The 16,023-nt window shown below is 42.1% G+C and overlaps 1 protein-coding gene across 1 annotated transcript; it reads right to left on the reverse strand.

Moving 5' to 3' along the window:
* Window positions 1–3,755: 3,755 nt before the first annotated feature.
* Window positions 3,756–13,592, reverse strand: LOC117046443. The gene is made up of 5 exons (XM_033148279.1): window positions 13,501–13,592; window positions 10,998–11,153; window positions 8,434–8,671; window positions 6,794–6,873; window positions 3,756–4,697 (listed from the first exon to the last, which is right to left on the reverse strand). The coding sequence occupies exons 1-5, from the start codon at window positions 13,580–13,582 to the stop codon at window positions 4,561–4,563; spliced, it is 693 nt and encodes a 230-aa protein (XP_033004170.1). The 5' UTR covers window positions 13,583–13,592; the 3' UTR covers window positions 3,756–4,560.
* Between the last annotated feature and the right edge of the window lie 2,431 nt (window positions 13,593–16,023).

The raw sequence follows: 16,023 nt of genomic DNA on the forward strand, positions 1-16,023 counted from the left end.
TTTAGTCAGAAGCCATGGGTTCAAGTCCTACCCTCTAGAGCAGGAGAAAACAAGCATGTACCCCCTTCCCACGTGACAGCCCTTAAGGTGTTTGGAGATGGTTGTCGTATCTCCTCTCAGTCTCCTCTTTTCCAGGCTAAACATACCCAGCTCCTTCAACCGTTCCTTATAAGGCTTGGTTTCCACAGCAAGTGTTGCTAGGAAGAAGAAGTGGGAAGAAAGACTGGGATCTAGACTCCCTCCATACAGACTGAAGGTGTAAACAGGTGAAGAAACCGTATTTCTTAAAGCTACGACATTGTCCTGAACACACCATTAACATGTTTTATAATGAAGAATGTTCAGTAAAAGGACAACTGGGGGGGGGGGGCTTTACTTTGTGATATATTCTACTTACATTCGTGCCAGACTGAAGCCCAGACCTACTGAGAAAGCCACTCCCCTTCCCCGGGGTGATGGAGTTGTGGGCAGGCATCCGGGACCTCACTGTGACTTGGCAGGGGGCGGAGGGATTAGGACTCCCAGCCACATCACGCCCCCTGGCTGACCAATCGGGTTAGCAGGGGGGCGTGGTCAATGCTGTTTAAACTGTGGTGCAGCTGGGGGGGATGTGTGACCTCCATTCACCTTCTTGTCGCCCGCCCGCCCTCTTCTTTATGTGTTGCTTGACTACGGCCTTGCTATGACTAATATCGGTTGCCTGGTTGTGGGGGCCAGGTAGGAATTTTTCCACTTGGCAAATTGGCACCAGCCATTTGGTTTTTGCCTGCCTTTTAGCAATCGTCACAACTTTGTAAGGCTAGGCGTTGGGTAAGCCTTGTCATGGGAGGGGCGGTTGTTGTCTCCAGCTGCCCCTCCACATTAAGGGTATCCCATTAAAGGGATCTGGGGGGGGGGTGGATCCTGTCCGAAGCCTGGGCATGGGCTAGGGCCATGCCATGAATCCATCGGTGACCCTGGGGGTGCTCTTAATTGATTAATATCATAGGATTCCCCCTATCGGTGGTTGACCCTTCAGAGACTTCCTGCAGACGGGCAGGAGAGTCAGGATATAGTCTGGCTTCATCCAAATGCCTAAGCCAAACCGCTCACATCTGTAACCAATAATGTTGTAGCCTAATTTATCCCAATTAACCCAATATATTTGTGTCTGTGTGTTTATTTCGGAGGGAACTGTGGGGCCCGGGGCCTCGCTACACAACCAAACAACAAAGAAAGGGAAAGAAGAAAACAAACAAAGAAAAGGTGAGTCGGTAGGAAGAGAAAGTGGAGGGAAGAAAACAGAATTGTTGGACGGTTCATAACCTTTGCCATTGAAACAAATCAACAAATGTCTTTCAAATTGAAGTCTTGTGTTTCAGGAGTCTCTCTTCAGTATATAAACACTTTTCCTCACACAGTGAGCTCTGCTATGACTTTACTTGAGGGGTTCTCAACTTTCTATACGAGGACCCACTTGAGTTGAGGCAGCTGAAAATTACTAAAAAAAAAAAAATCCTTCCAGTACTGACACCCACCCCAGCCATAAAATAGGGGCACACTTCAGCATAATTGGCCGGCAGTTAAAAGACATCATTTTCTGTCTCTTCAGAATTAAGTCCCCTTGAGTGCAATAGAACTTAATTTTTCTGGTAAATGGCTGTAGCAGAGGGTCAGCTTTTTTGAGTCCATGGCTCCCTTGACCAACTATATTCTTTCTGTGACACCCCTGTGGGCATCAGGAGCCCAGTTAGGCCACCTTTCCTGTAATAGAGCCCTGGGGTGTTTTGGGAAAGCAATAGAATTGGCAGCTGTAACTGTACTTGCCTTCTCCGCTTTCCTCGCCTCCATCTATGATCTGTAGTCCATGTTGTTGTTGTTCAGTCGTTCAGTCGTGTCCGACTCTTTGTGACACCATGGACCAGAGCACGCCAGGCACGCCTATCCTCCACTGCCTCTCGCAGCTTGGCCAAACTCATGCCAGTCGCTTCGAGAACACTGTCCAACCATCTCATCCTCTGTCGTCCCCTTCTCCTTGTGCCCAACATCAGGGTCTTTTCTAGGGAGTCTTCTCTTCTCATGAGGTGGCCAAAGTACTGGAGCCTCAACTTCAGGATCTGTCCTTCCAGTGAGCACTCAGGGCTGATTTCTTTGAGAATGGATAACTTTGATCTTTTTGCAGTCCATGGGTCTCTCAAGAGTCTCCTCCAGCACCATAATGCAAAAGCATCAATTCTTTGGCGATCAGCCTTCTTTATGGTCCAGCTCTCACTTCCGTACATTACTACTGGGAAAACCATAGCTTTAACTATACGGACCTTTGTTGGCAAGGTAATGTCTTTGCTTTTTAAGATGCTGTCTAGGTTTGTCATTGCTGTAGTCCATAGCACAAAGCAAAACAAAATGTATTTCCCTGCCGCTACTTATTTTTGCCACATTATTTGTCCATATTTTGGGCTTACTCTAGGTGGCGCTATCTGCCAGTTTCCCGCTTTGCTTATACAGTAATTACCGGTAATAACAGGAATGGCACCACAATCATAAAGGGGAAAAGGTTTTTTTTAACCTTAACCAAACAAAATTTTCACTGCTGCTATTACTGTATTTATTTCTCCCATATTCCAAGTACAGTGGTAGCTTGGTTCTCAAACTTAATCCGCTCCAGAAGTCCGTTCAACTTCCAAAGCATTCTAAGACCAAGGCGCGCTTTCCCATAGAAAAGTTACAGGTAGGTAGCCGTGTTGGTCTGCCACAGTCAAAACAAAATAAAATAAAATAAAAAATCCTTCCAGTAGCACCTTAGAGACCAACTAAGTTTGTTCTTGGTATGAGCTTTCGTGTGCATGCACACTTCTGGAAGGATTTCTTTTATTTTTCCCATAGAAAGTAATGCAAAATGGATTAATCCGTTCAAGACTTTTAAAAAGTACAAGCAGTGTCAGGAGGAGATCAGATCTCCCTATTCTTAAAAAAAAAAAAAACCCTTCAATAGCAGTCAAGGACCAAGGGGCAAATAAAGTGGGACAGTGCTTCTGGGGGAGAAGTTTAATCATTTCTAGTGCCATGTTCCCAATTAAAATCGCACCATCAGGTTGTTTGCCCTATAGCGGAAAACACACATGCATAAATAAATGATTCTATGAAATAGCAGCTTGGGGGGTGACATAGTGATCTGACCTCCCCCCCCTCCACAGTTCTGCTTCCATTTTGTTTAAAAATGCAGATCCCCAATGTCACACTGAGTTTGGCTTTTAGCTGTAGAATCTCCTCCTTATTCTAGCTGCCTGTCTAGCTGCAGTGAGCTGCACTTGGTGATGAGATAATACTAAGGACGATACCTTATGTCTTGAGAGGAACAATGGAAATATCATCACCTGATTTTGCTCAATATGGTCCTTCTTTTGGGAGGCCAGAAGCATTTTGTATACAATGTGAGTGAACAATCAAGAAGTAAGGTGCACTCTCCTGTCTTGCTACATCACAATAAGTTGTTCACATGTTTAAGGGATTAGAAAAGGAGGGGTTCAAACATCTGGGAGCAGATCAGTAGGGTCTAAATAGGGCTGTCACCCCAATCGCCCAAACTACACTTAGCCAGTAGGATGACTCAAACTGCAATCCTAAACTGTACCTATTTGGCTTGGAATAAGCCTGATTGGGCTCCATAGGGCTTACTTCTGAATGGATATGCATAGATTTTGCAATATAAACCCTGCAGTTTTTTTTCTCACGGTGTTACAGGTTTAAGTCGTTTGTTTGTTTGTTTGTTTGTTTGTTTGTTTGTTTGTTTGAAACCAGCATGCATTGTAGCATACAATCACAAACTAAAAGACAAAGAAGACACAAAGATTAACAATTTATCATTTCTTCAATTTGGACACAAAAGTCTTTTTGTGTGTGTCATTTTGTATTACATGACATTGGAGCATTTAGGACTGTACAACGTTTGATCATTTTTATTTTATAGTAACAGAGCACAGAAAGTAGACCAAGCCCACCCAAAAGCCGTCTATCAGCCTTTGGGTTTTGCAGGTGTTTTCCTTTTTTTAGGCAGGCAGGAATAATGAAGAACAAAGCATTAAAATTTGCATATGCACCTTTGTAGAAGTTGGTCCAGTTAAAGGTGGCACTTTAAGAGTTTTCCCTCCTCTTAATTCTCTGGAACTTCCATTCCCCACACTAAAGACATTGAAATTGTTATTATGATTCAGACTCATGTAAGCAGCATTTCATACATTGTGCAGCAACAACAACAAAGGTTTGTCACCGATGAACATACAGGGAACCACAATCTCATTTTCAGATATACAGACTTTAAAAACATACTGTGGGAAGAGGCCACATAAACAGCATAAATTCTGTAGTCATTGTAGGATAAATTCTACAAAAAAAGAAAAAAGAAACACCCCAAAACATTTTTAGGATACTCTCGTTCTTCAGAATGCTTGTTTTTTTGACTGAAAACTTGTTACTAAAGTACCGGAACATTCTTTGATTCTCTGGAAAAATCCTGCAGTTGATTCATATCTGTTGTTGCCGCTGTTCCAGAAGAAAGGAAGTGCTGAGTTTGCCTGACTCTCGCTATTTCTTATTTGAAAGAGCTACTGCTACAATTAAGGCAACCACCAGCACAGCCCCGCCAACCGAGACCAGAATGGTGATTACTATCATTCCTCCAGCTCGCTCAAACATCACATCAGCAGTTTCATAGTTTGACACTGGAATGCAAAAGGAAAACAGGTTCAAGAATTAAAGCAGAGGTCAGTAAAAAAAATTCAGCAGGGGGCCGGTCCACTGTCCCTCAGATCTTGTGGGGGGGCAGACTATATATATATGTATATATTTGGGGGGGGGGGGGAATAAGGAACGAATTCCTATGCCCCACAAAGAACCCAGAGATGCATTTTAAATAAAAGGACACATTCATAGAATCATAGAATCAGAGTTGGAAGAGACCACAAGGGCCATCCAGTCCAACCCCCTGCCAAGCAGGAAACACCATCCAAGCATTCCTGACAGATGACTGTCAAGCCTCCGCTTAAAGCCCTCCAAAGAAGGAGACTCCACCACACTCCTTGGCAGCAAATCCCACTGTCGGACAGCTCTTACTGTTAGGAAGTTCTTCCTAATGTTTAGGTGGAATCTTCTTTCTTGTAGTTTGAATCCATTGCTCCGTGTCCGCTTCTCCAGAGCAGCATAAAACAACCTTTCTCCCTCCTCTATATGACATCCTTTGATATATTTGAACATGGCTATCATATCACCCCTTAACCTTCTCTTCTCCAGGCTAAACATACCCAGCTCCCTAAGCCGTTCCTCATAAGGCATCGTTTCCAAGCCTTTGACCATTTTGGTTGCCCTCTTCTGGACACGTTCCAGCTTGTCAGTATCCTTCTTGAACTGTGGTGCCCAGAACTGGACACAGTATTCCAGGTGAGGTCTGACCAGAGCAGAATATAGTGGTACTATTACCTCCCTTGATCTAGACGCTATACTCCTATTGATGCAGCCCAGAATTGCATTGGCTTTTTTAGCTGCTGCATCACACTGTTGACTCATGTCAAGTTTGTGGTCTACCAAGACTCCTAGATCCTTTTCACATGTACTGCTCTCAAGCCAGGTGTCACCCATCCTGTATTTGTGCCTTTCATTTTTTTTGCCCAAGTGTAGTACTTTACATTTCTCCTTGTTAAAATTCATCTTGTTTGCTTTGGCCCAGTTGTCTAATCTGTTAAGGTCATTTTGAAGTGTGATCCTGTCCTCTGGGGTATTAGCCACCCCTCCCAATTTGGTGTCATCTGCAAACTGGATAAGGATGCCCTCAAGCCCATCATCCAAGTCATTGATGAAGATGTTGAATAAGACTGGGCCCAAGACAGAACCCTGTGGCACCCCACTAGTCACTTCTTTCCAGGATTCTACTCGTGTAAAAACGTGCTGATTCCCGGACCGTCTGAGGGCCAGATTTAAAAGGCGATTGGGCCAGATCGGGCCCCCAGGCCTTAGTTTGCCTACCCATGAATTAAAGCAATCAAGACAAATTTGCAAAAGGGCAAAGTCCATTTTATATCCCTACTAAGGAAGTACTTTATACTTACGGTATGTAAAACAACTAAAAATATTGCACTGAGGTATTCAGGCAGGACTTGTATAACATGAGTATACACAATAGAAAATTCTTTCCAGTAGCACCTTAGAGACCAACTGAGTTTGTTCTTGGTATGAGCTTTCGTGTGCATGCACACTTCTTCAGACACAACATGTTCCTATTGTATCAAGGTGGCAGACTGTCAGTGTGGTCCCACATAACTAACTGAACACTCCTTCCTTACAGAAAGAACATTCCTTCCACGTAGAGAACTGAAGGTCAGGAGGAGGAATACCAACTTCTCCATATCAGAAAAAAACTAACCACAGCGAAGTTGTTCCTGTGTTAGTTTCTTGGGGGGTGGGGGTGGGGGAAGCAAAGTGTATTGTGGCATAGACTAACACTTTTTATTCTGGCCTACGTGTGCACCTGTGAAGTGGACTCTAGTGTATGGAACCTAATGTCATAATGAAAGTGGTTGGGCTTTAAGGTTCCGCTTCTTCGCAACTCACAAGTGTATCTATTTTTATTTTCACACAGTGGGTGGCATCCGTACATCCATGGCCACTTAGGTTATGCAGCAGTGGAAAACCCAGATTCAAAATATTTCACATACCAAGCAGGTGAATATTTTCTGCTGCCATGTCTGTCCTTAACTGCACAGTTATCTTTTAACTGGGCAATGTGTTACATTCTAAGATTTGTCTGTTAATTTCGGAAACTCACCATTTTTGGTCTGTATTGCTGTTGACCAATCTGTATGAGCTCTTATTGTGGACTTGCCATCCAAGAAAAAGAAGTTCACCCTAGAAAATAGAGATTAAGAGGCCAGGGAAAATTCATACACACTTTAAAATATCAAGCATGAAAATAGAACTGGAGACAATCTCACTGTAGTCTTTGTCCCATGTTTTAACATGTTAAATAGGAACGCTTGACCCACCATCCTGAATCCATAGTCTTAGCTTCTATTACTAAAATTTGATGGGGTTTTTTTTTTAAAAGAATACTGGTACTATGTACTTTTGCTTTTATCTTGGAAAATAAATGCAGGTGGTGTGCAAATAATGGCAATAATTAAAAGTGTGCAAACATAATTAAGTTATTGATAATAACCAAAATCACTTACCTGGTTCAACCTGTCTCTTCTACTATTTTATACTGAAAAAAACTTACTTTTTTATATAAAACTCTCTCAAGATCCATTGTAAATGTTATATTTTGTTCTGTTTTGTTGGTATGTAACAAAACGTTTTGTAATTGATTCCGCACGTTTTGGATAATCAGAAAACCAATAAAAATTTAATACTGAAAGAATAATAATATAGTAATTTTCTTTTTTTAAAAAAAATGCCCCAAAAAGGATACTGGAGGAAACAGGACAATGCCACTCCTCTGAGGTCTATTGCCAGAGGCAGTGGCTTCAAGTTTGGGTTTGCTAAACCAACACTGATGCATTGCCAGCCACATTCATACATAATAGGACAAAATTATCATTTGTATGATGCTAAAGGTAAAGGGACCATTAGGTCCAGTCGCGGACGACTCTGGGGTTGTGGCGCTCATCTTGCTTTACTGGCCGAGGGAGCTGGTGTACAGCTTCCGGGTCATGTGGCCAGCATGACTAAGCTGCTTCTGGCGAACCAGAGCAGTGCACGGAAACGCCGTTTATCTTCCCACCTAGCTAAACCCAAAAATCTATTATTAATAGGTAAACAAAGGATGAGGAGTTTCTCCTACTCCACAAGCATTCTAATGGAACAATAAAGCTTTTTACACCATTCCTGGAAACCCTGGTAGAAGGCAGCCTAATTTTATTTAAGTGGTCAACCTGTGTTGGACTATGCCACTCCAGATTGTACTAAAATTCTCCATAAAAAAAAGATTTATTCCATATATATATATATATATATATATATATATATATATATATATAACTAGATACCAGGGGAGCCTAGCTTTTGTCCCATCTTCATGCTAATTCTCCATGTGTATATATGAAGGAGAATTCAGACATATGGACCCCCCTCCGTATTCTCAAATGGTACGGATCCCATTCACTGAGAACTAGAATATCGTGTGCCTGTCCTGAGAGCATTCCAAAGGCATTCCATGTGACCGGTTTTTCTCCTGTTGATTGTAAACTATTTTAAACACAAGCTTGATGTTTGCAGTGTCCTATTTTCCATTTAAGAATGCTACAACCTCAGTTCCTCCCCTGCCTAGATGCAGCCCAGCGTACACCAGCAACCATCTGAAAAGTACAAATGTTCAGCCTCTAAAATTAGTGCATAGTCTGTAAATAAAATATACATTATTTTTAAAAAGTCAGAGGTGCATGTATTTCAATCAGTGTCCATAGTTACCTATAAAATGTGGATGGCTTAAGGGCTTGATTGCAGAAGGGGCCTTTAGTTTGACGGCAAAATTCTGATCCCACCTGGTAGCCTACGATAGTCATGAGCTGATATTGGCTGTCATCTAAATCCAGAACCACAAGGTCCCTGGCTGCTTCACAGGAGACACTCTTGAATTCACCGGCAAAATAAAGAGTGGCTTGAGGTGTTTTGCGGAGATTTTCAATCTGTTCAGTATCTGTCACACCTTCAAAAGATGAAGAATAGCCCATAATATGATAATCACAGATATATTTCATCAGTACAGCACAAAGAGTCATTTCAGCATGTAGAAACAGAAAACGTTACAGCTCTTCTGAGATGGCACCTGTTCAGATGGCAGGTGAGGGATTGCATCTTGGATATGCGACCAAGAATAAACTTTCTATGCATGCATAAAAAGCTAGTCCAGCCTCCTTCTTGACATGCTGGATTTCTCTATTTGAGGGGCCTCTCTCTTTCCTTTTTCAAAAATGGATCATTGAAAAATGAGACTCCTTCTCCTTGGAAGTCTGCATTGGTAGAAATGAGAAAGAATACCACCCTCCAAATTTTTGTTCCCAAAATTGGGACATCAGGAGGGACGCGCCTTCTTCTGTTCCAGCACTCTGGCACTTGTTAGCAGGATCACAGCAGAGGTGGCACAACCCTGCTGACTTGCACCAAAGTGAGCATCTTTTGGTCCAGCACTCTGGACTCACACCAGATGAAAAAAACAGGACCTTCCGGGATCCAAACAGAAGCTGGGATTGGCTTCTGTGATCTGGTATGTCCCGCTTAAAATGGGACACTTGAGGGACAGGCACTAGCAATCATGAGCTCCAAATTCTTGTCATCCAAAGTAGTGTCAGGTAAAGACATTTCAAGGATTATATAAAGACAAGAAAGTAGAGAGAAGACTAGACTCATCATTCTGCTAAATTCTTCAGCTTAATGGAGGGGAGGGGGAATGATTGTGTGCACATCTCTGTGTCCATATATATATGTAAATCCAAGCAAACAGAACAAAATGGCCCAAGAGTTTTGTTGTTGTTCAGTCGTTCAGTCGTGTCCAGCTTTCGTGACCCCATGCACCAGAGCACGCCAGGCACCCCTATCCTTCACTGCCTCCCGCAGTTTGGTCAAACTCATGCTAGTCGCTTCGAGAACACTGTCCAACCATCTCATCCTCTGTCGTCCCCTTCTCCTTGTGCCCTCCATCTTTCCCAACATCAGGGTCTTTTCCAGGGAGTCTTCTCTTCTCATGAGGTGGCCAAAGTACTGGAGCCTCAACTTCAGGATCTGAATTCTTCTCCCAAGAGTTTAGGGGGACTAAAACATGATCCAGAACCTATTCATTTTCCTGAATATGTGACCACCTTTCTTTATATTACAGGCCAGTCCTATTTGTTGTGCTCCCCACCCTCCCAGTTTGTACTGATATGCTGGTTTCCGCTTTGGGTGCCTTTGGGTCAAAACACAAAATAAGCCATAGCAAAACATAACATCCTTGGGGAGCCCCATCCAGTAGCAAAGAGCCCATCATTTCCCCAGTTTCCATTGCTCAAACTCGGCTAAATGACAAAATTGCATTCTCATTTACAGTTTTAATATTGTGAGATCGACAGATAAGGAACCATAAAAATATTTTGTATTTTTCTTTCCTCAAGCACTCTTATATTGCATATCCAGATAAGGAAAAGAAGAAAAGATTACAGCACTCAGTCGCTAATTCTCTACGTTATGAAGGAGTCCCTGAAAAATGGTCCAAATATTCTTTTGTCCATTTCAAAGCAAGAGGGATTGGGACTGGAAAGTCCAGCTGAGGTGTACATTAATGGAAATGGAATGAAGCATAACGTGGAACAGAAATGCTGTAGTTTTTATCTTCAGTTCTTGATCAGCAAGTTTTGCTTGTCTGTGTGGTGCCACCAGACTGATGTACGGAGGATAAGGAAAACATCGGGGGGGGCCTCTCCCCAGGTCACATCTGCTGGTGACTCTTGTTATTTTAACCTTTCTCAGGCTGGATTGCAGTTTTAAAACCTGGTTTTGAAAATCGTATCCTGAGCACTTGGGATATAAATGGATATGAATGTTAATGTTTTCCCCCTATGTTTCAGGCACTCGGCATTTAAATGCCCTTCAGGAGGGTTTCATGGGAGCTATGTGGAAATAAGTTTTTAAAATTCACACAGCCGCAGGTTCATCACTTCTGGAAGACAGCCACAACAGACCATCCCCTCAGCTACTGACTTCTGCTCAAAGTAGAATGCTGAGGTTTGTCCTCTGGAGAAACTTGTGAGACTTTTAATAGAAGGAAAACAATTATTAGACCAAGGGTGGCTACCCTTTGGCCTTCCAAATGTTGTTGAACTATAATGCCCATCATTCCTGCCTACTGGGACTGATAGGAAGTGGAGCCCAACAAGTTCTAGAGGGCCACAGTTTCTCCACATCTGGATTAGAGTAACGAAATCTCTCAGACAGGATCCTGCTCATTCCTGCACTGCTGCATCAAATGTTACATGCACACACATACATAAATCCCATACCTGGCAAAGTGGACGAGTCAGGAAGTTGAGCTACAGCTACTCTCACTGTGGCTGGAGAAAACTTTGCGGCAGTAACACACTTTGGGACATTGACAAGGAAGTAGGTGCTCATGTAGCTTGTTAAAAGCATGCTGTTGTTAGGGAAAAAATCCAATGCTGAAAAACAAAATGAAAAGTAACATCATGGTATTGTTCCATGGGATGGCTAATTTCTCACAAACTCTGTCAATTGAATAAAGTGCACTTTTCAAAGTGCCTTTGCTTCAATCACAGCCCCAAACTTGCAGATAGCCATCGCTAAGGGCAAAGACATAAACAGACATTTATTGTTATGTTCATAGCAGCATCCTACTTTTCAACCAGCTCCATCCCCACCCAGTCAGAAGGGGGGCAAGAATTATTGTGAAACTTTCTGTGGTACTGCTTCTGAAAGTCCAAAGTTCACAGCACTGACATAGGCTGCTCCTATTCAGAAGCTGTTGTGCAAAAAGCTTGATGGCAGCTGCTGCAGAATGCCACACCATGTGCCAAATTTTCTCCACACACACCCAACAATATTCAATAGCTGAATGTGTTGTGCTGTTTCAAATCGCAGGCGCAGGCCCAGTGAGATGCTGAAATGGGCTGGTTCATGCATGCAGGCCCATCGCTTCATGAGCACAGCCCTGAATCATGACAGCTGTGTGTGAATGAACCATCGGCCAGGTTTCAGCTTCTTTCAAATGCAGGGCTTTTTGGTAGAACCAGCTCAGTTTAGCTGCCATTCTCAATTGATGAGAAACTGCACACACATGGTTCTAAGTAATAAAAGAAGACTAATTCCTTCAGCTGAGTTGCCTTCTCTAAGTGGTTTTAATTTTTTTCTCTATGAAAGAATTATGCTCCCTAGTGAAAAAGAACTCATTTAATACTCAAAGAGAGCTAGAAGGATTATACCCTCCAAAAAGATAGATAGATAGATAGATAGATAGATAGATAGATAGATAGATAGATAGAGAGATAGAAGCACAAATGGGGATGGAGTTTCAAAGAACTGGAAGTCTTCAGTGTATGTTTTTCCGCCAGAGGCCACATTCTCTTCCAGAGAGGCTTCTGGAGGCCACATGCTGATGGTAGGCAGGGCCAGGGGCAAAAGTGACCACTGAATGTGAATGTTGCCATACTCCAAGGAGACCTTCCAGGCAGGCAAAAACACTGAAGCAGAGTTTGAAGCAGAGTCATTGAGGGGTGAGGCCTTGTGAGAGAGGGGGTGGCTGAGGAGGGATACAAGCCAGGGAGAGTCCCACGGGCCAGAGAGACAGAGCTGAGGTGCTGGCGTAAGGCAAAGAAACATCAAACTTTAGTCTGCACAGGTGGAGAGCCAGTCAAAAAGGCAGTAACCCTACTTTGGACACAGAGAAGAAGGAAGCAGAACTGCTTTTCACCCTATCAGTTTATCATAATAATCCATCTCTATTCAAAAGTGTTTTTTAATCTCAGCAAACAACCTAAAAACAATAACCTGAAAAACTCATTAGCTGCCCATCAGCATGTTTGCCCTTTACCTATCAGGCACACCCACTGCTTCCTTTCTGAAGGGATCATTACAGCAGCGTAACATGTTTTGCATACAGCATTGCAAGAATAATGGGAATATGATGATGTTAACATTGCAGATTCTCTGATGTAGTTCTACAAACAGCGGCAGGGAACATAAAGCTTATTTGGTTTCTTCTCTAGCAGCTTCATATGAAATGTATTTTATGTTGCTCTATTTATATCTCTGAATATATATCACAAACAAAATTATTTCTCCAATATCGTTTTAACATACGGATGTCCTTTCTAGCTTTCTACTCGTGTCAAGAGGCTTTCTAGTCATTTGTCATTTCTCGGCGAGAATCAGCCTTGAAGGTTTCATTTCTTTCTCAGACATATACAATGCAACTCCACTGAATTATTAGTTGTGATTCTTTGTTTTCTGAAGTGCCACTTGGAACTGTACATAAAAGTAAATTTCCTTATGACAAGGATTGATTTATTGTAAGGTTCCCAAGAAAATTTTTTGAAGCAATGTTATTATGCTTTTAACATCTGCGTGAGAAGCAGGAATTCAGCTCTTTGGGGGCATCCAGTTGTAATAATGGGGAAAGCTTAAGTATCTGAATGGTTTACTTGTCGCACAGCTTTTAAAGGTACAAGGGAAGAAAAAAACATTAACTAGCAACCTTAATTTCTTGCAGTGGAAGAGAAAGTCTGAAAGTATCAGCAGAATCAGGTCATGATGAGAAAAAGATTATGGATTAAATATTTTGCCAGCAAATCATATGCGTAGAACACAAATTGTTATTTAATATGAACAGTTATTTGCCATAAAACATCATCCAAACATATGGAACTTCATCAATATTAAATTTATGTGCTGAGATGACAGTGGGCTTTATGTTCCTGTCCATCCAGACCAAGCTCTACACTTCAACGCTTTGGCAACCTATTCCTGCTCAAGCAAGAAGGTAATACTTACTGATTTTTTCCAGGTCTTCCAGTAGAACAGCCCATCCAGATCCCAAACTGCCAAGCAAACACAAGAGCAAACTCAGCTTCATGTTGTACAGCTAGCACCCAAGACTTAACTAAGTGGGCAACTGAAAGGACAGTTGATCCAACTGCAAGTTTTCTGCTTTGGCTGGGGGGTGGTGGTGGTGTGGATGGGCAGCCCATTCTTTTGCAAGCATGAAATGGGCCAGAAAAACAAGGAAAACAAGATAATCAGGTGCTGCACAAGCAAGACAGGGGAGCGAGGTGTGCTGGGCACTTATGCAACAACACAGTCCTTAAGGTATTGGGAACGGCATACTGGCTTATAAAAGGACTTACAGGAATGTAAAAAAAAAAGAATTAATTAAAAAAAATACGAGAACTGGGCTGAAACAATATAGTTTTCTTTTTATATTCCTAATAGACAGCAGTCATGAAATTAGAAGACGCCTGCTTCTTGGGAGAAAAGCAATGACAAACCTAGACAGCATCTTAAAAAGCAAAGACATCACCTTGCCGACAAAGGTCCGTATACCGGTAGTTAAACTACATTAAAGTAGTAATGTATGGAAGTGAGAGCTGGACCATAAAGAAGGCTGATCGCCGGAGAATTGATGCTTTTGAATTATGGTGCTGGAGGAGACTCTTGAGAGTCCCATGGACTGCAAGAAGATCAAACCTGTCCATTCTCAAAGAAATCAGCCCTGAGTGCTCACTAGAAGGACAGATCCTGAAGTTGAGGCTCCAGTACTTTGGCCACCTCATGAGAAGAGAAGACTCCCTAGAAAAGACCCTGATGTTGGGAAAGATGGAGGCCACAAGGAGAAGGGGACGACAGAGGATGAGATGGTTGGACAGTGTTCTCGAAGTGACTGGCATGAGTTTGGCCAAACTGCGGGAGGCAGTGAAGGATAGGGGTGCCTGGTGTGCTCTGGTCCATGGGGTCACGAAGAGTCGGACACGACTGAACGACTGAACAACAACAACAATGGAGTCCATTCTTTCAGAAGAATATCAGAAGCATACCCATGGTAATATTTAACATTTACATACAGCTTCAGAGATTTTTTTAAAAAACTTGTTAGCGTGCGAGATGTTCCAAAGTCATCTGTCTGTGCCCGGAGTTAATGTTGTTAATGTGGGGTAGACTGTGGAAAATAAATAACATATGCATTATGTGATCAAGGTAACTTGAGAGACCACCTTACATAAGAAGCCTGCGCTACAGCAACTCAGAGGAGGGCTGTGGCTGCCCCTGTTTTTTGGGGCATCATAATTTTGAGATACAACAGGCACCCACTATTTGTAGTTTATGGAAACAACTGAAGACATTTTTGTTTCAATGAAACAAAACCAAATCACCACAAACTGGCTAATAGATACAAAAGGGGATTTACTAGAAAATAACTGATTAAAGTTTGACTCATAATCTTTCAAACAAGCAAAAACATATGACAAGGGCATGGGCAAAACAATATTAGTGCTGTCAAGACCATGGAATAAATTATATGCACAAGGAACGTAACCATGTCTGAATAACTGTGGCTAAGTATGGAACAATATTCTGGTGCCAACAAGGTGCAAAACAGTTTGTAAATGAACCAAGCGGGGAGTTCTTTAGTGGGTCCGAGGTAAACACCACCCTGATGAAGTGAACGTGGATGGAAAAAGGACGGAATAAGATGGACTGCTCTCCAGTAGGTCCTTATGTAGACACCCTCATGACGGAATAAAACCAGGTGGGCCTGTGAATACCCTAGTTTCTTATTTTGTGTTAACTATTCTGTCTGATTAGCCTTGAACTGATGAAGCTTTGTGGTGACACCTGTTGCAAATCCGGAGGACAGGTCTTTGGTTATTTGCCCACCCTCCATCTTATTCCGTCCTTTTCCCATCCATACTTCCATCCATATTGTTCCATACTTAGCCACGTGTTGAATGGTTCAGTTATTCAGACATTGTTAAGTTCCTTGTGCATATAATTTATTCCATGGTCTTGACAGTACTAATATTGTTTTGCACATGGCCTTGTAATATGTTTTTGCTTGTTTGAATGATTATGAGTCAATATTTATTTAGTTATTTTCTAGTAAATCCCCTTTTGTATCCACTAGCCAGTTTGTGGTGATTTGGTTTTGTTTCGTTGTTATATCATTATCACCACTGTGATACTTTGCATAGTTTGTCGACATTTTTGTTTCAACAAGCTTTTCCAGCTGGATGGAAAACTCACCTACGTACTCATCTCCGCCTTCGGTGTTCATTTTCTATTGTTTTAAAACTGATCCTTCGTTTTCTCTGTATTTCTTTTGTTTTTGTTTTTTTAAAGAAAATTTATTGGATTTTCCAAATTAAACCAATTGCAAATACCCACACCCCCCACAAATCAACACAATACACCCAATTACACACAAAACAACACAATTACTTAAAATCCTTCTCATCTTTAGAATCCTAAACTTGGGACTTCCTCACGTCCTCTCTTATGCGTTCATTTCTGTTCTTCTTC

This window comes from Lacerta agilis, chromosome 5 (assembly GCF_009819535.1).
Source record: "Lacerta agilis isolate rLacAgi1 chromosome 5, rLacAgi1.pri, whole genome shotgun sequence".
In the NCBI taxonomy this organism is placed as follows: Eukaryota; Metazoa; Chordata; class Lepidosauria; order Squamata; family Lacertidae; genus Lacerta; species Lacerta agilis.

Coding starts and splice junctions, on each gene's coding strand:
- LOC117046443 (XM_033148279.1), bottom strand. CDS start 13,582: ATGAAGCTGAGTTTGCTCTTGTGTTTGCTTGGCAGTTTGGGATCTGGA. Junction 6,874..8,433: donor AAGCCATCCACATTTTATAG/GTAACTATGGAC, acceptor TCTATTTTCTAG/GGTGAACTTCTTTTTCTTGG. Junction 4,698..6,793: donor AGCAATACAGACCAAAAATG/GTGAGTTTCCGA, acceptor TTTGCATTCCAG/TGTCAAACTATGAAACTGCT.